The following is a 21,711-nucleotide window of genomic DNA, read 5'->3' on the forward strand; positions in this document are numbered from 1 at the left end:
AGGAGGAGGAAGAGGGGAAGCCACATCAGAAGAAGGAAGCCAAGCCAAAATGTGACACAAAACCTCTTTAGGCCTTTGAGGATGCCTATCACAACATGTAACAATTACTTGAGGATAACTATAATGATATATAAAAACACAGAAATACAGCTGTAACTTTTGAGGATGCCTATAACTCTTTGAGGATGCTTATCAAAACAGCAGCATTAGAAAGTATGTTTTAACCTCTGCAGCCACGAAGATCAAGTCTTCTGATGAACAAAAATAAACCTATTGATACATTTGTAAGAGCTACACATGCAGAGCTCATGTTCAAGTTAATAAGAGCCTGCACACATCACCCTAGAGAGACATATAAAATGTACCCCCTAGTGTATGTTACAAGCTTAAGTCTTGAGAGACAGCATGTAATTAGTGTGCTTAGCTACATGGCCTGAGAACTTCTCTACAGGAAAATCGAAGCAGTTTTAATGAGTCTGAAGTACTCATTAAAATAATGAAAATCTCCCCCCTTTCCATGGAAAAAAAAATCTTGACTGAGACTGCCGTGTGTGACTGTAGCTTTGAACAAACCCAAGAATGTTTAAAGTACTTTAATGACAAACTTTTCTTTCAAATTTCTTCAGCAGTGTTAGGAAGAAAAGCAAAACCTGCGAGTATATGATGTGGTAGATCTAGAGATGGCTATTAGCCAACAGAAAACAAAAATGTTTCAGAGACTCATCAGGGAGCAGAGTATCAAGGAAAGCCCACCAGTTAATGACATTTTATAAGGCAAGTAATTTTATAGCTTAGCACAAATGTTAACATGAACACCACATTCCTTCAGTAAATATGAAAATGTCTGATGGGTTTCACTGTAGTTTTAGGAATCGGAGCACCATATCAGATATATGAAAATATTTGCCATCTGGAGTAAACCTACCAGGTTCAGCTGGGGGTTTGTTCTGATGTAAAACAAAAACCATTTAACAGAACTGAATGAAAATAAACTGCCTAAGAAGTGAATCAATCCCACCAGCTGCAACTGAGTTATAAACCGAACATTCCTAAAAATACATGCACAGTGTTAAATGTAATACCTGGTAATGATTTGGCTGTACCATATGCTGTGGACTTGGATAAAACCCTTCACTGGATCTCGGACTAGGGTAACCAGGCCTACTGGGCTGTAAATGTAAAGGAATTTTTAGAGTCTTTAGAAACAGAAAACTATAACCAGAAAATTACTGTTGGGTGAGACAAACATTTACAGGTGGTACACCACAAAAGCAAGCTCAATGCACCCCCCTCCCGCTTCTAAAATGACTTACATTTTTTTTAAACAACTAAAATTAAGTTTTCCTCCATTTTTGCTTGGAAATTGAAGCAGCTGAATTGTTTGCTAGGTATGTCAATAAATAATGCTTGTTCTGTGAATTCTTTGAGTATATTTAATTGCTTGCATTAATTGACCTACTCTGTGCTGTTTAAGTCTAGAAAAGACATCAGCTAAGGACATAGTTCTTAAATCAAAGTTTCCAGGTGCAAACATAGCATTGTTTCAAAGTTCACAATCTGCAGTACGTGAAGTTTTGCTATTAATTTCTTGCTTTTGTGACCGTTCCCAAAAGTAAATTCTTTTGCTTCAGTCAGAACACAAATCAAACCGGTTTGTTTAGCATGAATATTTCCATGTGTTACTCTGAGGATTAAAGTTAGTTCTGGTAATTAACTTCTGTGTAACTAATTGCCTCAACATGGAAGGTGCTTTTGATCGTATTCTGAACTCCACAGTCGCTTCATTATCCATGCTTTGTTTTGCAACCCATTCCCAGCCAAGAAAAAACAAGACAGAACCAGCTCCTATCAGAAAGGACAGCTATAGAACAGCTATCGGGTCTTAATCTGACTGTCTTGCTTTACCCCTTCAGGAGAAGGGCAATACTTCACCTGTAAACAAACAAGATGCATAATCACAGGAATACATGAGAAAAGTCGTCAGAAATTCAGACAGCACTATTACAAAAAAAAACCCTGCATGAAAAGGAGCCTGGTTTTCTGCACACATTGAACAGATCAACCTTTTGCCAAAATAGGTATAGAAATTCCACACTAATGAAAGAAGTAATGTTGGAAAACATTGCTCAGAACAACTTACTTTTATCTTCCAAGCAGAAGTGTTCTGTTATTTTGTTTGATATTAACCTCCAAAGGTATATTTGGGTTTGTTTTTTTTAATGAGGAACAGTGCTGCTGGGTGTTTCAGGAGGAGAAAAAAATGAACCAAAGAGGGGAAAAACCCTCCAAACCTCATCATTCTGCAAATGGGCTCCTTCAGTCCTTCTGAAGCTAAAGGCGACCGTCACATTACTTTGAGATTGCAGAATTTTATCATCACTTTCTGAAAAATGTCATTATCATTCTGTACTAGGATATTTTCTGTCTTCAGTTTTTAACAGAAATCACTGTGAGATACAAGTAATTTCATAGTATCAATTGTGATATCCTAGAATTATTTGAGAATGTGTAGGAGTTTAAGACTATAGATAAAATGGAGTTTAAGACCTATAAAGACCTGAAACTTTTATAATGAATTGCTGGAAGAAAAAAATCAGTTGTCACCATTACAAAAATTAGATAGTAACTTAAGAGATACTTAAAATCTCGTATCAACAAAATTCAACTTGTTCAAATGTCATTAGTATGCACTTTTACACAACAATACTGTATAAAAGAACCAACAACTGCATCGCATATACAGTGGGGACATAATGACCCCCTCAAAAATGATATGCAGTAGTACAACTAATTGCAATCTTAGCACATGCTTTGTCAAGTGTTTCAGTTTATACATCACATCCAAAGCTACTCCCAAAGGTGTAGCTCATATGTTACATTAGTGAAAGGTACTTATTCTATTTCAATTAGCCCTAAAGCTTCAAGACTAAACAAATTCCTCAAACAAGGTTGTAATAACTAAGTAGCATATTGTTCCTATATATGTAGGTTATCTGCTTCTGTAACTCAGAACATCATCGGTTTATATATACACCAAATCCTGCTAGTTAATCTCAGATGACTAAACAGGTTGATGGACTGTTTTCTGTTTTTAACTCTGAAATGAAAGCAACAATTCCACTGCTCATATTTCTTGGTTGCCATAAAGCTATCAAAATGCAGAACCAAGCTCGAAAAGCTATCAGGCAACAACCTGGGTATGGGGAAACTAAAAAAAAAAGTTGCCTTCCTGTGATTGTTGGGTTCATCACAAACTGATCAGGATAATATCCCACACTACAGTGGTGAAAGCACTGTATGAAGTTCTTTGACATACAGGCTCCATCCTTCAAAGCGCAAAGTAACTCTGAAGAGAAGCTGACAAGTTAATGAGAGAAGAGAGCTCAGCAACTGGTGAGGTTGGACTGCCACAGCTGCAGAACGCATCAGCGACATCCAAACAGGACAGACATGTAATGAAACAAAATTAAGTGTAAACTAAACCACATAAGGTCCTCGGAAGCAAACCCCTTAATTTTCTGTCCAGAATCAGGAAAATGCAGTTAATTGATTTCTGTCCTCTCACTGATGTTTTACAAATAAACTTCATGGTGGTCTGAGAACTCCCTAGCTAACGTTTCATAGCAGTGCTACAAGAAAGAAGAAAAAACGAAGAGGCCAGGAAACAATTTTGTGGCAACTATGGTAGTCTTTTACAAGTTAAACAACAAGAAACAGAAAATTGTTAGTGTGATATTATAGCATGGATCAGTTCTAATAACAGTTCAAGTAGAGCCAGGTCATTTCAGGCAAGTATTAGCAGATGATGACAAAACTGGCCAGAATGCCGTTGTTTGAACAAACCCGTCAAAGGAGGCTTTGAAGAAATAAATGGAATAAAAAGGTTTTTTGGTTTTTTTTTTTGTTGTTTTGTTTTGTTTTTTTAAACACACATAATTTGCAGTCATAGCTACCTTGGGAGGAGCTTCATCCGATCCTCCTGAGTCCCAGGATACTGTGACTTGTCGCCTGGATTCCATTCTCATTCGTTCTTCTTGCTGCAGCTTCTCTTCCTCCAGTATTGTACTAAGAAAAACATACTATATTTAAGCAAAGCTCCAGTTCAATGTCTAACAAGCCTCTCCCCATACCTCTCACATTTTTCAGACTAATGAATACTATTCGACAAAGTGACTGAGAACCGAAACACAAACTTCTTTTACTTATATTGGTTACGCTTCTGAAAAGCGGTATCGGGAAGAAATAGTTCTGTAGGATTATCAGCGTGCTTTCAGTAACAGAAGCAGCACAGAAGCAAGAGTTTTTAGAAAGGTTGATCTTGTACAAAATTTTTTTTGCGCATTAACAGTCCTTTTGATGTGTAATTACACAGAGAAATCAAAGACAATAAATCGAGCATTTAACGTGCATGAAAACTTATTTTTGTCAAGAATATATTCTACTGAACTGCTGCAAAGGTTCAAAACACACTGAAAATGCTCAAAAGAGCTTCAGATCACTGGGATTATTTTCTTTTTTTTTTCAACAAAGCAGTCAAAAAACGTTTTAAATACAACGTCTTCAGCGCTTATATTTTAGCCTAACCAGGAACACATTCAGCAAACTAATTTAGCAAAACAGAAATATCTGACATTATTCATTCAGCTTCTAAACATTCAGGTCAAAAGGCGACATTTTCAAACAAAGTACAAGACAGTAGTAAAACTAGTTTGCTACTTACCACTGTTCTGACTATTAAAAAGACTGTTTGAAGTTCAGTGTGATACTGCTGCCCCCACTGCTCCTCCCAGTTCTGCTATGTGGATTATTAATGTTGGATATTTGCCATTTGAAAAATACTCAGAATAAAGCTTTGAAATAGGGAGCTGCAAACTCGTTGGAGCTGCACGCTACATGGTTATTCTGGAGATGGGAGTAGGGCAGACTATTTACATATCGCTATCCCCAGTGTAAAGATAATCCTGTAAAGGAGCTATTTCAGCATCTTTATCTCTCAAAAGTTTCCAGAAACAAAGCTTGGTTCTGAGTTTGTAATCTCCTGTTCAGTCTGCTAAATAACCACCCAGAATTACTCATGCAGGGGATGAGATCAACTACAGCAATCTATTCTAATCTTGGAACTTGACTGCTTATTTCAAGAATAAATTCCTGCTTGGTTGGAGACAAGAAATTTGCTTTTCCCTACTCAGCCAGAAAAAATCCTATGCCACTTCTAAAAAGCAGTGAAGTCATCTCGTCTCACTGCAGCTAAAGCAAGTTTGTAAGTATTGCTGCAATTTCAATCCATCATTGCTGAAGTAACACAAGAATGTGGAACAAAAACAAAATCAGACGAGTTCTTTGCAAAAGTCACCCTGATATAACAGCTACAGCCCAACAGAGGGAACTGAAAAGGGAAAATATTTTTATTTCACTTCTCTCTTCCTTCAGAATAAGGAAAATGAAGTATTTCCTACTTGAACCCACAAAGAACTAGCAAAAAACCCACTGCTTTAAAGCTAGGTCACACTTCAAATATTGAGCATGCATTGTTATGTAGCATGAGAAATCAGCCACAATGCATCTATAGCCATGATATATGATCTTCCAAGAAATACTTCAAGATTAAAAAAAAAACCCCACACACCACACAACAAAACAACACAAAAAAATCCACCCAGACATTGCACAAATCAAATATGTATTTTTAACAAAACTTTTGATACAGCAGTTGTTCTAATCTGGGCAAAAGAATGGAACAGGAGTTGGCTAAAAGCAGCTGACTAAATTTAGAGATAGCTTATTGGCAGTTTGGGGCCATGGGTGTAATTTGTCACAGCACACTCCTGTTTTTCCATAAAAAGGAATGAAACACCAATACTTGTCTGCCTTGCTATCAAAGTCATTTTATCTGTGGTGTCACATTATTCAATACAATACCATCAACTTCCATCAGATCACTGGAAGTGACAAATTTCTACTCAAGTAACTTATTTTTCCTAACACAGGCTCCGCTTTTTGCCTTACAACTCCAATTCATCCCACCCTGCTCTTTCGGTGCCTGTATCATCAGCAGGTCCTTTCCCCAGCAACCCAGGAAGTAGCCTGGTCAAAGGCTGATCCGCTGCAGCAGAATTTGTACTTGGATGCCCTTGAGTACTGCTGAGAAGAATATAAAATGGAAATGCCTCAGAGAAGCATTACTCGAAAAAACACAAAGAATATAAATGACTCACAGAAACGTCTTTGTTTTTACAAAGGGAAGACCAATCCATAGACGGAGTAAAAGCATGCCAAGAGATATTTTTGACCTTTTCTCAGTGCAGCTGCTCAAGTACTCTGAACAGTTTATTAGAATTTGCAGAAGGTCAGGAAAGTCAAATCTAGGCATATTTTCCCAAACTGCATATATTTTTAGCAGCAAAGAGGAGCAAGCAGAGAATTATTTCTACTCATATGATTTCCTTAGCAAATCTTGAGGTAGTACAAGAGAAACTTAACTCATCTTCTTGGCTAGGTTAAGTCTGATGAAAAATCTTAGCTATTAGAAGCTTGCATGATTGATAAAGTTATTTAATTTAAAAGGAATCTTTTTAGTGAAATTGGCCTGTGACATTGAAAAGGAAGCATTTACTAGGAGCTTCAGTGTAGGAATATCTGAAATACTAAAATGTATCCTTGCATGTCAAACAGCACAGCAATCCCAGTGTTTGCTGCTATGCTACGGGAACCACCAGTAAGTGCTGACCCTGAGCAAGCAGCTTCTTTTTTCCCCTGTCGTCTCCAGCCATCGGAAATGCAAAGCTGGGTGCAGATGAACATATTTTCGCATACTGTTCTAATTTAAAAGCACTTTCATATGGATTATAGGTTATTCCTAATGGTCATTGTCCAAGAGCAAAAGGCTAATGAAGAATTTGCAACCTCCATCATGTATTTCAATCATGTGTTAAAATATTTGGCAGGATGCCATAACAGGCAAGGACTCAAACTGCCCTCATTCTTACTAGTTTTGCTTCTTTTATTTGTAAGCAACATTTCAGAACCTACATCAAATGCAGTCACAAAAAGGCTCAAGTCCAGTTCTCATCAGCTAATTATCTCACCGTTATCATAAAAAACAGACTTTAAAAGCATGAATCGGTCGTCGTTTTGTTTTGGTTTTTTTCTCATTCTTTTTAGAGCTGTATTTAATGTGACCTGCAGTGCTAGGATGCTGGTGGGGTCATCCACTCTTAAAACCTGTGCTGCTTCCTCAGTGACCAACAGAGGGCCAGAGTGACACTTGTCAATGATACAACTGCTCCTTATTTTGCTATTTTTAGGAGAAAGGGTCAGTGATAGGTACTTAAACAAAATTCATTCAATGACGCAGTGAAAATGTCATGCAATTACATTAATTTGCAAGCTCAAAGTTAAAATTCAACTTAACCTCCAATGCAAAAATACCCGGTTTTAACAGAATTACCCAAGGGACATTCAGGGCACCACAAGTCGCAAGCACAAGCCTGGGAGCTGACTTTGAAGAGTCTGTGAGCATACTGGTGCTACCTTAGCAATACACACTCGCAGCATTGAACACAGCAAAGAATAAATTAAATTTAATAATACGCGCATGTATGAGATAGTGTATGGTTACAGTGAGAGTACGATTATAGTACAGTAAGTATATGGTTACAGTAAGTAGCTAGGAGTCATTCTAACAAGAAATGCTATAAAAATGATATCGCATCGTGTGGCTACATTGAACACTTTGCAAAGGGCCTTTTATATTATTTACCATGTAAATAATCGAAAGATCTCTAAAAAATAATTCTAAAAATCTCTTCTACACAGAATCAGCAAGGCAGCACAGGCTTTCTGATTAAAATACCCCAGATTCTAATTCTGGCCCATCAGTGACAGTGCAGGAGTAGCAGGGTAGCACCTCACTTTCCTGTCTTAATCTCACTTTTACACACCCCAACCCATAACCCCTGCCCAAACTGCAAAAAGGACCTAGGATGCGAGGAGGAATTCAATTTGGAAATCCACAATCCACACATTTGTTTTTGTGTTTGCTGTGAAGACTAACTCACTCCTATCCACTTTGGAAAGATCAAATGCTATGAAGTATCAGGCCTTATTACTACCCTAATAACACTATATAAATTCTACAGAAATCAACATCTTTGCATTGCACAATCAGCTGCAAATAAAGTTTGTGCAAAGCAGATGTTACCATGAAATGGGATAAGCACCAAATAACAAACAAAGAACACATTAAATGCTTATGCTCCCATCAGTGCTATTTCAGATGCAGAAAAGAAGATTTTTCCCAAAGCCATGGGCCTTTTCTCATTAAAACAGAGCGGAACGTTGCGGTGTTGTATCATTGGCCTCAAGCAAATGACTAGTCTGCTCTCAGCTTGAGAAGACAACCCTGGATAGGATCCAGAAGGAGCAGCAGCAACACCACACAGAAAAAGCCACCAGGGAAATGGCTTGTTTTTGCAAGTTCATGGGAATTTGAGTTTTGAAACACAATCTTTCCTAGCTGCCTGAGACTGCCTCATTGTAAGGGAATTGGCAACCTTTCCGACGAGAGGCTGACTCTGTCTGCGAGCCGCGCAAAGAAGCCCTAAGGACGACCATGCTGCCTAACTTCCAGGAGATAAAGGTCACCAGCATGGAGCGGTATAAAACTCTCTGCTTTGGTAAGAAGAGAGTAAAAATTGGATTTTAGGGTTGTTGTGGCCCCAGGAGAGAAGCTGTCCTCTAAACAATGCTTCAGATCTCCTAGCATGCGTAGAGGAGCAAAAACTCCATCCTCCTTGGTGCTTTTTTCATCTAGAATCAGAGAATCGTTCAGGTTGGAAGGGACTCCTGGAGGTCTCGAGTCCAATCTCCTGGTAAAGCTGGGCTCCATGCACAGCAAGGTCTGGCGGCTCAGAACCTTTTCCAGTCAAGGTTTTAAAGCCTCCCCACATGGAAATTCCAGAGTCTTCTGGGTGACCTGTTTCAGAGCTTACCCACACACACACTGGGAAACACTTTGATTTGTAACCAACAAGAAGTTGCTTTGCTGCACGTCATGAGCGTTGGTTTCTCACCATTTGGGGCGAAAAATTTTTTAGGGCTTCATCCTCCTGCATGCCAGCCAGCTTTAAGTTATCAGTACAACCTGACTGCAAACTAAAACAAATCCTGTTCTTCCAGAGCCAAAAAACCCAGAAAATGCAAGTGAATTGCCAATTTCCACCTGTAACTGAATCACACAACTGTGTTGTATCTTTTCCTTGTAATCCCTACCCAGCCCTACCATTCCTTCCTTTGTGGTTAACTCCGCACAATCAATCGGATAAGTTATTTGTAAGAAGGGCTACGACTTCCTCTAGCTATGTAAATTATTAGTCTACACAGGAGCTCACGGAGTAACAGATAGTGGAACCATATGAAATATTAAGAAATAGGAAAAAATTTAAAGGTAGCTAAGTTAACCATAGAGCAACTCTGAAACAGCATCATAATTATATTAAAATTGTCCCTTATTTTAACCACCTATGAATGATCTTGTACCGTGAACATCCAGTGACAGCACAAAATGGTATTATAAAAATAAAACATGCAACAAAGCACAACTTTAAAACAAGACATACAGCTGAAGAATTTGGCAATGAATTACAACAAATCCAAGAGTGTATTTACAGTGTACAATACCCACATATTGTTTGAAGCTTATATTGACTTAAGCAAAATAGATACTGAGAACTCATAAAATCCCAAAGGTAGTCACAAATATCAAATATGTCTGCGCAATGTCTCAGTGACGCTTCAAAGTTTAAATATCACTCCCATTTTGTGGCTGGTGAAATAGAGATATGGACACTGGAATAAATTATTGCACAATAAACTAGGGTGTGAATTTAGACTGGTCTCAAAAGTGTGCGCTCATTTATTCCAAGATAAACATAAGGTAGTCTATATCCTGGTTTACAAAGACCAAAAGAATTCCAAGTTAATGATTCCTAGCCTGCATTTATAGCAGGCTCTGCAACTGCACAGACACAGCTGCCACAGGGTAACTAGTGTCCTATGTATGTTATGAAAATGACTTTCAACAGCACTCACCCGATGGTTCATTTATTTAAGAAAAGATACATTTCTACCCCAAAACTGTCCACTGCATTTTTGACTAGGTAATCACTCTAAATTCTTTCTTACACCCTCCCCACCCCCGCACCAGATTGTAGCACACATAGCTAAAATTATAACCAAATTGCTAGTAAAATCTGGAGGTTTTATTGGGAGAGAAAGAAGGTGATTCATATTTCCAGTTATTTGAATTTATTTCCCAATTTTCTCTAACAGATAAGGTCCAGATTTCCAAAAGAGTACCAACAACCTAGCCTTCTGAAGATAAAACTTAATACGCTATGTCTTGGACTTTCCACAGAAAGAAAATACAGAAGATACAGTGAAAATAAGTATTTCTGAACAAGCAAATGACCTTTCAAAAGTATAACCCTACCTGAGTTGTGCTTTAAGTTCAGTAAACCTGGGTCGTCTACTAGGGTCGTATGCCCAACACTTGGTCATAAGGCTGTAGAGGGTAGGAGGGCAGTTTGGAGGCATTGGGAGCCGCTCACCGTTCTCAATTCGCCCAATCACATCATTGTTCTTCACTCCCTGGAAGGGCTTTACCCCATGCATTAGGATCTCCCACATACAAACACCTGAGAAACACACAAAAAAGTTTTCCCCAGAGTGAGCAAACAATAAAACCTGTTAAAGAAGAAACAAACCCCAATTTTGTACAGCCAAACAATGGAAATTCTTCTGAAATGTATACCTAGGGAATCAGTTTTGACTTACCGGCTGGCAGCAGAGAGGAGTGATGTGCAGTAGGATTATACACGCAGTATCAACCTAAACTATTTATGAGGAAGCATGACCCACTGCTAGCTCATGGCAGCCCGGCTTCACTTTAACTACCTTTTACCTACTGGAAATCAGAATGGTTGCTCATATTCAAATCTACGTTTTTATGAGGAAGAATGAGCTGTGTTTGCTTTTCCCTTTGACTAGTTCCAACTGGCTTGTTTCGACACGTAGAGCGTATTTTCACTTTGAGGGTGTTTTGACACTGGCATTGATCCAAATTTTTTGTGCTGAAACTATGTAATAAAACAGTTTCTGTTGAAACTATGTTAAAAGCACAAAGGGAAAAAAGGTCTCTCAGTTTAGGATCAGGCAGAATGTTCCACAGACTTCACTTTTTTAACTCGGACTGTACTAGAGTTTTCTTCAAACTATTATAAGCCTGCCAAAATTCACATACCCTTTACTTAAAAACATTCAAATTTTATTTTGTAAACAGGGTGAACTCTTACTTGACTGTCCTGCTCTTACTTCAAGTCTTATCATCTTTGTTCCTTTACACAGCCTATTTCTGTTCTGTCTGCCCAGACCAGCAGTCTGGACCAGTTTGAGCACAGGTGATCAGATTAATATAAAAACTTGCATATTTAGGAAAAAAGATCAAGCCTTCTGGATATTCCCATTTACCCTTATTTTTACTCAGCTTCTGGTCATATTTTGAAAGCTAGCAGGATCTATGAAAGACAAATTAAGTGGAAATCTAGCATTAAAGCTTTGGAAACAGGACATCACATAGGCTGATCTATGCATTAAGCAAGGAAGCAGGCATACCACCATAGAAGAAAAAGTGAAAATATAAAACAGAAACCGCAAATATCAATGGTGTAACAAAAAGAAATCAGAGCGAAAAACAACAGTAAAAAAAAAATCTTCATTATGACTATGACCTAATTTCCTTATACCTTAACTTCTGTCAGCTTCTTACTAGAAGCAAAAAGGCACATGCAGCTTATGGCTTACTAAGTAGAAAACAGAAAGAAAAACAGAGAGGTGGAAAATGTGCTGGAAGAAACCGAATTTTCAGAAAGCACAGTAAAAATAGTGCCAAATATCTGGAAATTATTCATTTACAGTAGTTGGCAATGAAGTATCAAACTTTTCCAAGAAGACATTAAAGAACTCCCACCATTTGGTATTCACTTACCAAACATCCACACATCGCTAGCCGAGGTAAACCGTCGGAAGTTGATTGACTCTGGAGCCATCCATTTGATAGGTAATTTTCCTTTGGAAGCTACAGGGGAAGGCAAGACGACAAGGCAGGCTTTTATTCCTACTGAGCTCAAACACAGATTGCGTTCTCAGTGAAATAATTCATAGGGAAAACACATCTCCAGTGAAGCACTTGAACTATCAAATTTTGTACAAGGGATTTCTGCACGGTATGACAAATTCTGCTGGCAGTCCTCTAGAGGGAAGAGCAGCACTTTGCCTAAATATTCTGACTGACTGAGCTCCTTTAAGTGAAGTTAATTCTTATTTCAAGATGCAACTATACTAGTTAAGAAGGTACTGGCAACAAATCTGAAACCATCACAAAATTTCAGCAAGGGAGTAGGTGTTTTTAAATGATTCATTAAAAAAAGGTAGGTTGTTTGACCTTACATAAACCAGAAAAAAGAGTCAACAAAAATCAAAATAATCCTCCAAATCTCCCAATGAAGCCCCCAGCAACAAACCACAAAAGCACAACACGAAATGATCACGTCAAAAGTATTCCCCCTCTCCTCTCAGCAACTGAAACGAATATAAGTAGCTCACAGTGATGAGAGACAAACGAGGAAACATAATGGAGTGTAAGGGGACAGATAAAGGATATTTTAAAAGATATGACTGAAACTACAAATATATTGAAGATTAGATTTTATGACTACATTATTTCATAAAATATACCAGATTTAAATTGCTACTGGTTGATACTCTACATTGCAATCTCTATTGTCCTGCTGTATTTTCCATCTATCAGATACTGCAGGACATCTCACAGCTGCTACAGGCACTGAAGATCAGTATTCCATCCAAAATGGGGGAAAAAGCAGGCTTCAAAGACTTTTTTGTGCTGAATCTCCTAAGTCCCTAAGTGGCATCTGAAGTACACAGCATACAATGACAGCACAAACTCAAAATTTACCTGTAGCTAACCTTGAGCTCATTGTAAGCTACCTGTATTATGCCATGAACATGAATATTTTCTCAAACAGGCCTCAAATGTGGATAATTTTTTAAAAATCATGACGTAAACACTGTAACACTAAAAAGCAGAATTTTACCTACACATGAATTTCCTACTTTTTGCAACTTAAATCAGACCTTGTGATTTTTCTTCTTAAGCATACATGTAGGAATTTAATGCCACCTATTAAATCATTGAATAGTTTGCCTTTTTATGCAAATACAACAGCTAGACCAAGCGCATGTGGTTAATTCCTTCTGACAACAAACTCAGCGTTGTGAGAATCAATTGTGTTCTAACCGGCCTGCAAGCAGGATCCAGTGTCAACTTACCTTTATAGTAAGTACTGTCTTCCATGTATCGGGATAAACCAAAGTCACCTAATTTCACACAATCAGTGGCAGATACCAGGACATTTCTAGCAGCAATATCCCTGCCAAACAGAGGAGACATTATTTCTAGTCGTTAAAAATTATTAAAACCCAGAAGTATCAAATGCCTTTGAGAGGACTGAATTATTTTTCTAATCACAGCTTGGGTGTCCATCCACAGAAGACGACAACTGCATGTTTGTCTTCTGATTCCGAGAACCTTGCAGAAATGCTGCAGTACAATGATCCTATAAGTAGTTAACTGTTGTCCAAAAGTGTAACAGTCAATGTCAACGGCAGAGGAAAAAACTTTTGTCTTCATCTATTTAAATATCACAGGCTAACAATTTTTGGCAATTAGAAGTGACAGAAAGAAGAAAATCTGTCTCCTGACCCTGCAAAGGTAAGGAATTGGTATAAGATCTCAGTTCTGTGAGAGGCTTCCTAGTAAGGACCTCAGTTTTTAGTGATGACACAGGGATTATGAAAAGACTTGGGCATTTTTCTCTTGCGGTTTCCCAGGTGAGGCAACCTGCCTTACATGTCTGTTGATTCTGGATTTCAGCAGGCTTGACTAAGTACTGACAGATTTAGCTTTGAGCAGTGAAGTACGTACAGCAAACTGCATGGTGCTACTTTCTCCCATTTCACTATACTATGAATAAGTTGTATTTTGAAATTTTCTTGCTAGAGTTAAAATAAACAGCTACTTGGCCAAAATTGTAAGGGTCTGTTACTTAAAATGTTTTTATGTACATAGCTATGTGTATATACATGCCTAATACATATGTATGTTTCTATCTACAATATATACAACACAGAATTTCAACATAAGTATTTAAACACAAGTAAAATGCTCGAGTTCAGAATTAAATGGTACATGATAATGGGAGTGCTGTGAACTTTTAATAGCATAGAATCATACAATACTTTGGGTTGGAAGGGACTTTTAAAGGTCACCTAGTCCAGCCACCCTGCAGTGAGCAGGGACATCTTCAACTAGAGCAGGTTGCTCAGAGCCCCGTCCAACCTGACCTGCAATGTCTCCAGGGATGGGGCATCTACCACCTCTCTGGGCAACCTGTGCCAGTGTCTCACTGTGAGGGTAAACTTACTGTTTACCCTCACAGTAAACAACTTCTTCCTAATATCTGATCTAAGTCTACCCTCTTTCAGTTTAAAACCATTACCCCTCATTCCTATCACTATACCCCCTGAAAAGTTCCTCCCCATCTTTCCTGTAGGCCCTTTCTAAATAATGGAAGGCTACTATGATGTCTCCCTGAGCCTTCTCTTCTCCAGGCTGAACAACCCCAACTCTCTCAGCCTGTCCTCCCAGCAGAGCTGTTCCATCATTTCTGTGGCCTCCTCTGGACCTCTCCAGCAGGTCCATGTCTTTCCTGTGCCAAGGGCTCCAGAGCTGGACGCAGCACTGCAGGGGGGTCTCACCAGAGCGGAGCAGAGGGGCAGAACCCCCTCCCTCGCCCTGCTGGCCACGCGGCTTTGGATGCAGCCCAGGACACGGTTGGCCTTCTGGGCTGCGAGCGCACATTGCCGGCTCATGTCCAGCTTTTCACCCATCAGGACCCCCAAGTCCTTCTCGGCAGGGCTGCTCTCCATCCCTTCATCCCCCAGCCTGTACTGATACTCAGGGTTGCCCTGACCCAGGTGCAGGACCCTGCACTTGGCCTTGTTGAACCTGATGAGGTTCACACGGGCCCATTCCTCAAGCTTGTCCAGGTCTCTCTGGATGGCATCCTGTCCCTCAGGCATGTCAGCCACACCACTCAGCTTGGTGTGGTCTGCAAACTTGCTGAGGGTGCACTTGATCCCACTGTCTATGTCATGTAAGCGGCTATGTCAATATGTCAGTAAGCCTCTCTGTAAATAAGAGGCTAAAGCCAGTCTCTTCTCCCTAGAAAGCTCATGTTCAAATTCAAGGGAATAAAATTCAAAACTCACCTAGAAGGAAATTCGAGTTCACTTTCTGGTTAAGCAAGTAGTTGTTTTTATAAATATTTTGTTTTCACTGTTCTTTACTTAAGAAACTGCCTGCCCCTTGTTTTGCTTTTCTCTCTTTGGAAGATTATAGTTGACTTGCAGCTTTAAAGAAAATATTGTAAACTCAAAGCAACAACTCAGCTGAAATCTAGTCTGACTAAAAGCCAGCACCACCTCCGAGTCAGTCTCAGAGTGGGCCAGCAGGTGTCACTCTTGAAAAGGGTGTAATTTTGGTGACAGCACCTGAAAAAAATGACATACTAGTATGGAACCTGACATCAAACCAGGGAAGTGAATTTTACGAATTTTAAAGGATTGCTACTACACCTTCATCGTAAGTCAAGGAAAAGAAACACACAAAGAAAGCTTTAAAGAATCCAACTATGTGTTGTAAGTGTTTGTTTTTACTCGAGCAAGTGTATCTAATAGCCAGAGTACTGCCCGTAAAAAATCTGGGAATCTAGGACACCTTGTATTCCCGAAAATTTCATGTTGTTACCCATAAAAATATACACGTATAAATATATATGTATAAAATCTTACCTATGTACAAATCTTTTGCTCTCTAAGTAGGCAAGTGCTGTGCTAAGCTGGTAAGCATAAAGTATCAGAGAGGCCAGATCCAAGCTGTATTTTCTTACTTGTAAAAATGATCTCAACTTTTTGTGCAAAGAAGGAAAAAAGAAAAGAAGTTAGGACAAAAAAATAACAAATTTGAATGAGGCATATCTCAAACTGTAAAGTTTACATGAGTATCCACGGGTATGCCTTTCCTTAAGACTGGATGAGAATACAAAATCACTTGCCGTGAAGAAATTTGAGACTCTAATTTCAAGCAGTTTTTTGTACCTCAGAACTGTTAGCCAAACAAGAAAAAACAAATTTGTGCATTGCTCTCAAGGCTCCTTTCGAAGACTTACAGCGTATGCCACTGCTGTTCCAGAGAAAAGCACTCCTGGACTTTTTAAGCATTCTTCCTTGGAGACCTGTGCACATTTTTGGCCTAAATAATTTCAGAACAAAACAGTACGTGGCCAATCTGAACAGTGATTAGATCAGTATTGTTTTGGAAGCATTTAATATTAATCTCCATTTGCTAACAACTGTATTTAGCTTATGGTAGCCAGTATCAATGCAGAATTTTTATAAGCTGTATTCCTAGTATAAGGCAGTTAGGACCCAGTGGACGGTGGCACTAGAGTCTCCTTATAAATTAAAACAAGGCTTTGAAAAGTGATTTGGACACAGGAAAAGAAATCTGTAATTTTTTGCCAGAAAGTGACTACTCTACTACAGGTTTTTCTGCCTTTTTTTTTCCCCTTGGACAACGTATTGCAGTTTGATAATTACAATGACTATCTTACAATGCAGTATGAAATATCACTTAACCTCACATTTTCAGAAACAATGCAATTCAAAGAAAAGAAACAGATTATGAAAACATCTCGTTTTGTTTAAACCATTCATCCAAAAGACGTAATAATGAGGAAAGGCACCTTATCTAGGACCTCTGCTGCAGAGACTGTACAGAAAAAAACCCCTCTAAGAAATTCAGAATTTCCAAGGGAAAATGCAGTATTACTCAGGAAAAGATGTACGACATGATTTCACTTCTAGAAGGCATCTCTGCAAATGCTGTTTAAATGATACTGCATTATCATCATCTTGACACAGGTCGTGCTCTCGCTCTGGAACAGCAATTGAAGTTCTCTGAAAACTATGACCACATCACTTCGGTATGAGCTGATGCAGTGGAGGACTGATTTGACTTAGGTCAAATTCTGCCACTACTGTTTCTGAGTCCGTAATTCTACAAACAAGTATGGTAGCACATTTGAGGAGAGTCCCTCTGCGTTAGTACCGAGAAGTAAAGATATCTGTGAGCTAAAAGACAGACCAAAGCTGCGTGAGGATTTTTCATACCTCTCCAAGAGTACAGAGCTCCATGATTATCCAAACTGGGTTTTCTGTAATAACTCCAATGAGCTTCACAATGTGAGGATGATCAAACTGACGCATTGTTACTAAAAGGAAAAGAAACAAGTTGGTGTGTTACATAAAACCTTTTTGTTTTAAATAGAAGTAAAAAATTCGGTTAAGCACTTAGTCTATGAGCAGGAAATACAATCACAATTCTGCAGGACTTAAAACAACTGCTTACAAGCAATAATGTCTGGTCATTTAAGTTTCTGCAGGCAGTATGAAACACTGCTCGCTTTACTAAACTTCTGTAGAAGGTACATATCAAGTCAGGTTCTCTGGCTCTTCTGCCCTGGTTGAGCATAATATAAGTTAATGTAATGACCTATCAATCCAGTGTACGACCAATTAACTTGTACCTCTCTACTGGAGCGGGTGGAAAGAAAAAATAATATGTATAATTCAACGTCTGTAACACGTGTCAGTTTACAACATAGACAAAAATCTCATTTAATGATTACGTTCACAACTCCTCTTTTTTCCATGGACTTAATTAGCTTTTCAGTCTCAGCAGTGCAGTCACAGTATATTTTATGCAATAAGACATACAAATCATAGAATGGTTTGGGTTGGAAAGAACCTTGCAGATCATCTCGTTCAAACCCCCACCCTGCCCCCACCATGGGCAGGAGTACCTTCCACTAGACCAGGTTGCTCAGAGCCCCATCCAGCCTGACCTTGAATGCCTCCAGGGATGGGGCATCTACCACCTCTCTGGGCAACCTGTGCCAGTGTCTCACCACCCTCACAGTAAACAATTTCTTCCTATTGTCTAATCTAAGTGTACTTTCTTTCAGTTTAAAACCATTACCCCTCGTCCTACCACTACACTCCCTGAAAAGAGTCCCTCCCCATCTTTCCTGTAGGCCCCTTTTAAATAATGGAAGGCTACTATAATGTCTCCCCGGAGCCTTCTCTTCTCCGGGCTGCACAACCCCAACTCTCTCAGCCTGTCCTCACAGCAGAGGTGCTCCAGTCCCCTGACCATCTCCATGACCCTCCTCTGGACCCTCTCCAACAGGTCTGTCCTGTGCTGAGGGCTCCAGAGCTGGATGCAGCACTGCAGATAGGCTCTCACCAGAGTGCAGTAGAGGGGCAAAATCACCACCCTCAACCTGCTGGCCACACTGCTTTGGGTGCAGCACAGGATGCAGTTGTCTTTCTGGGCTGCGAGCGCACATTGCTGGCTCACATTCAGTTTTTCACCCATCAAGACCCCCAAGTCCTTCTCAGCAGGGCTGCTCTCAATCCACTGATCACCCAGCTGGCATCCATGTTTGGGATTGCCTCGACATGGGTGCAGGACCTTGCACTTGGCCTTGTTGACCCTCATGGGCCCATTCCTCAAGCTTGTCCAGGCATCCTTCCCTCTAGAGTATCAACCACACCACTCAGCTTGGTGTCATCTGCAAGCTTACTGAGGGTGCACTCAATCCCACTGTCCATGTTCCCAACAAAGACTTTGACTAATACCAGTCTAGAGAACAAATCTTATGAAGAGCACCTGATGGAACTGGGGTTGTTTAGTCTGGAAAATGGCAGGCCTGAGCAGAGACCTTATTGCTCTGTACAACTACCTGAAAGAACGTTGCAGCGAGGTGGGTGTCTGTCCCTTCTCCCAAGTAACACACAATAGGACAAGAGGAAATGGACTCAAGTTGCACCAGGGGAAGTTTAGATTGGATATTGGGAAAAATTTCTTCACTGCAAGGGTTGTCAAGCACTGGAACAGGCTGCTCAGGGAAGTGGCTGAGGTATTTAAAAGACGTGTAGATGTGGTGCTTAGGGACATGGTTTAGTGCTGGACTTGGCAGTGTTAGGTTAATGGTTGGACCTAATGATCTTAAGGGTCTTTTCCAGTCTGAATGATTCTGTGGTCTCAGTACAGACCCGTGAGGGACACCACTTGTCAGTGGTTTCTATTCAGACATTGAGCCACTGACCGCAACTCTTGAGTGTGACCATCCAGCCAATTCCTTATCCAGCGGGTAGTCCATCCATCAAATCCATGTCTCTCCATTTTAGAGAGAATATTGGTTGAGACAGTATCAAATGCTTTGCACAAGTCCAGGTGGAAGTCTTCCCTTATCCGCCAATGCTGTAACCCCATTGTAGAAAACCACCACATCTGTCAGGCACAATTTGCCCTTAGGGAAGCCATGTTGGCTGTCATCAACTGCCTCTCCATTTTCCATGTGCCTTAGCATAGTTTCCAGAGGATCTGTTCTATGACCTGGCCAGGCACAGAGGTGAGACTGACTGGCCTGTAGTTCCATGGGTCTTCCTTTCTTCCCTTTTGAAAAATGGGATTATGCTTCCCCTTTTCCAGTCACTGGGAACTTCACCAGTCTGCCATGACTTTTCAAGTGTGATGGATAGTGGCTTAGCAACTTAATCTGCCAGTTCCCTCAGGACCATCAGATACAGCTCATCAGGTCCCATGCACATTCAGGTTCCTTAAATGGTCTTGAACCTGATGTTCTCCTACAGTGGGCAGTATTTCATTCTCCCTGTTCCTCCTTTTGGATTCTGTGAATTGGGTGGAGTGGCTGAAGCACTTGCCAGTTAAGAGAGAGGCAAAAAGGTTGCTGAGCACCTCAGCCTTCTCCATGTTGGTTGTAGCCACGTCTCCCATTTTGCTCATCATGGGGATACAGCTACTTTCATCTTCCTTTTTTTTGTCCTATGTGCCTGAAGAAACTCCTCCTTCTATTTTTCATGTCCCTAGCCAAGTTCAGCTCCAGCTATGCCTTGGCTTTCCTGATCCTCTCCCTGCACTCTCCGGCCAGGCCACATACCTATAACCTCCCCTAGATGTGTATCCCTGCCTCCATTGCCTATGCATTTTGTTTTTGTGAATTAGTTTGGACAAGAGGTCTTGACCTAGCCAAGCTGGCCTCCTGCCTCCCCTGCCTGACTTTTTGCACATCGGGATTAAGAGCTCTTGCACACTATGGAACATGCCTTGAAGTATCTCCCACTTCATTTGCTCCTTTGCCTCGGAGGGGTTTCCCATGGGATCCCATACACTAGCACCCTAAACAGCCAAAAGTTTGCCCTTTTGAGGTTTAAGGTTTTGACTCCACTTTTTACCCATCCCGCACCCCTCAAGATTGAGAATTCCACCAGGGCATGATTACTGAAGCCCAGGCTACCTCCAATCTTGACCACTCCAGTAAGTTCTTCCATGTTAGTAACAGGTCCAGCAGTGTCTCTACTCTGGCCAGGGTCTCCATCACCTGTACTAGGAAGTTGTCCTCAATGCACTCCAATAGTCTCCTGGACTGCTTGCAGTTCATTGTTCCACTTTTCCAGCAGATGTCTGGGTGGTTGACGTCCCCTATCAGGATCAGGGCCTGCAAGCGTAACGCTTCCTGCAGTTGGAAGAAAGAACTCTTCACCAACCTCCTCTTCTTGATTGGGTGGCCTGCAGTAGACACCAACCACAAAGTTTCCTTTATGGTTTGGTCTCAAATTTTCACCCATAAGCCCCTGACCTGTGCACTGCTGTTCTTCAAAGATAGCTCTGTGCAATGCATTTTTGGCATAGAAGGCAACTCCCCCACCTCTCCTTCCTTGCCTTCTGAGTAGTTTATAACCATCAATCACAGCACTCCCACGGTGTAATTCATCTCACCAAGTTTCTGTGAGAGCAATCAGGTTGTAGTTTTCCATCTGGGCAGTGGCTACTAGCCCCTCCTGTTTGTCTCCCATGTTGTGTCCACTGCTATAGAGGTACTTCAGCTGGGCTATCAGCCACATTCCCTTTTTAGAGGAGCTTGCCCTAATTCCCTTCAGGCAATTCACAGGTGTTTTACCTGTTGCTTCCTAATTCCTCAGCAGCCCCTGGCCCTTGAGTGCTTAGAACTCTACTCCCTTCCCTGCTAATCCAGTTTAAAGCTCTGCTTGTAAATCCAGCCAGCTTATTGCCCAGGACACTCTTGCCCCACTTGGGCAGCTGAGCCCCGTCAGCTGTCAACAGGCCTGGTGTCTTGAAGGTATGCCCAAGATCACAGAAGCAGAGACCTTGAGCATGGCACCAGCTATGCAGCCAGTCATTCACCTGTTCAATTTGTCTCCTTTTGCTCTAACCCCATTTCCCGACTGGGAGCATAGAGAACACCACCACCTGTGCTCCCGATCCCTTTGACATCGTTCTGAGAGACATAAAGTCTCTTTTGATACTTGTGAGTTGCCTTGTTGCAGCACCATTCGACCATGCTTGAAATAGTAGGAGTGGCTGGGAGTCCGCCGGCTTTTACAGGTGCCGCAGCCGGCTTTCCCAGT

The 21,711-nt window shown here is 40.6% G+C and overlaps 1 protein-coding gene across 1 annotated transcript in view; it reads right to left on the reverse strand.

The window, feature by feature from the left end:
- Positions 1 to 21,711, reverse strand: part of PTK2 (protein tyrosine kinase 2) — a gene marked incomplete at both ends in the record, with an annotated part of 59,239 nt that overhangs the window by 11,246 nt on the left and 26,282 nt on the right. The window contains 7 exons of the mRNA XM_010283611.1: positions 1,083 to 1,169; positions 3,954 to 4,065; positions 10,490 to 10,694; positions 12,044 to 12,133; positions 13,405 to 13,505; positions 15,988 to 16,103; positions 17,368 to 17,468. Of these exons, the coding sequence (XP_010281913.1) occupies positions 1,083 to 1,169; positions 3,954 to 4,065; positions 10,490 to 10,694; positions 12,044 to 12,133; positions 13,405 to 13,505; positions 15,988 to 16,103; positions 17,368 to 17,468 (812 nt within the window). The remainder of the gene's footprint in view (positions 1 to 1,082; positions 1,170 to 3,953; positions 4,066 to 10,489; positions 10,695 to 12,043; positions 12,134 to 13,404; positions 13,506 to 15,987; positions 16,104 to 17,367; positions 17,469 to 21,711) is intronic.

This window comes from Phaethon lepturus, unplaced genomic scaffold, assembly GCF_000687285.1.
Source record: "Phaethon lepturus isolate BGI_N335 unplaced genomic scaffold, ASM68728v1 scaffold5963, whole genome shotgun sequence".
In the NCBI taxonomy this organism is placed as follows: domain Eukaryota; kingdom Metazoa; phylum Chordata; class Aves; order Phaethontiformes; family Phaethontidae; genus Phaethon; species Phaethon lepturus.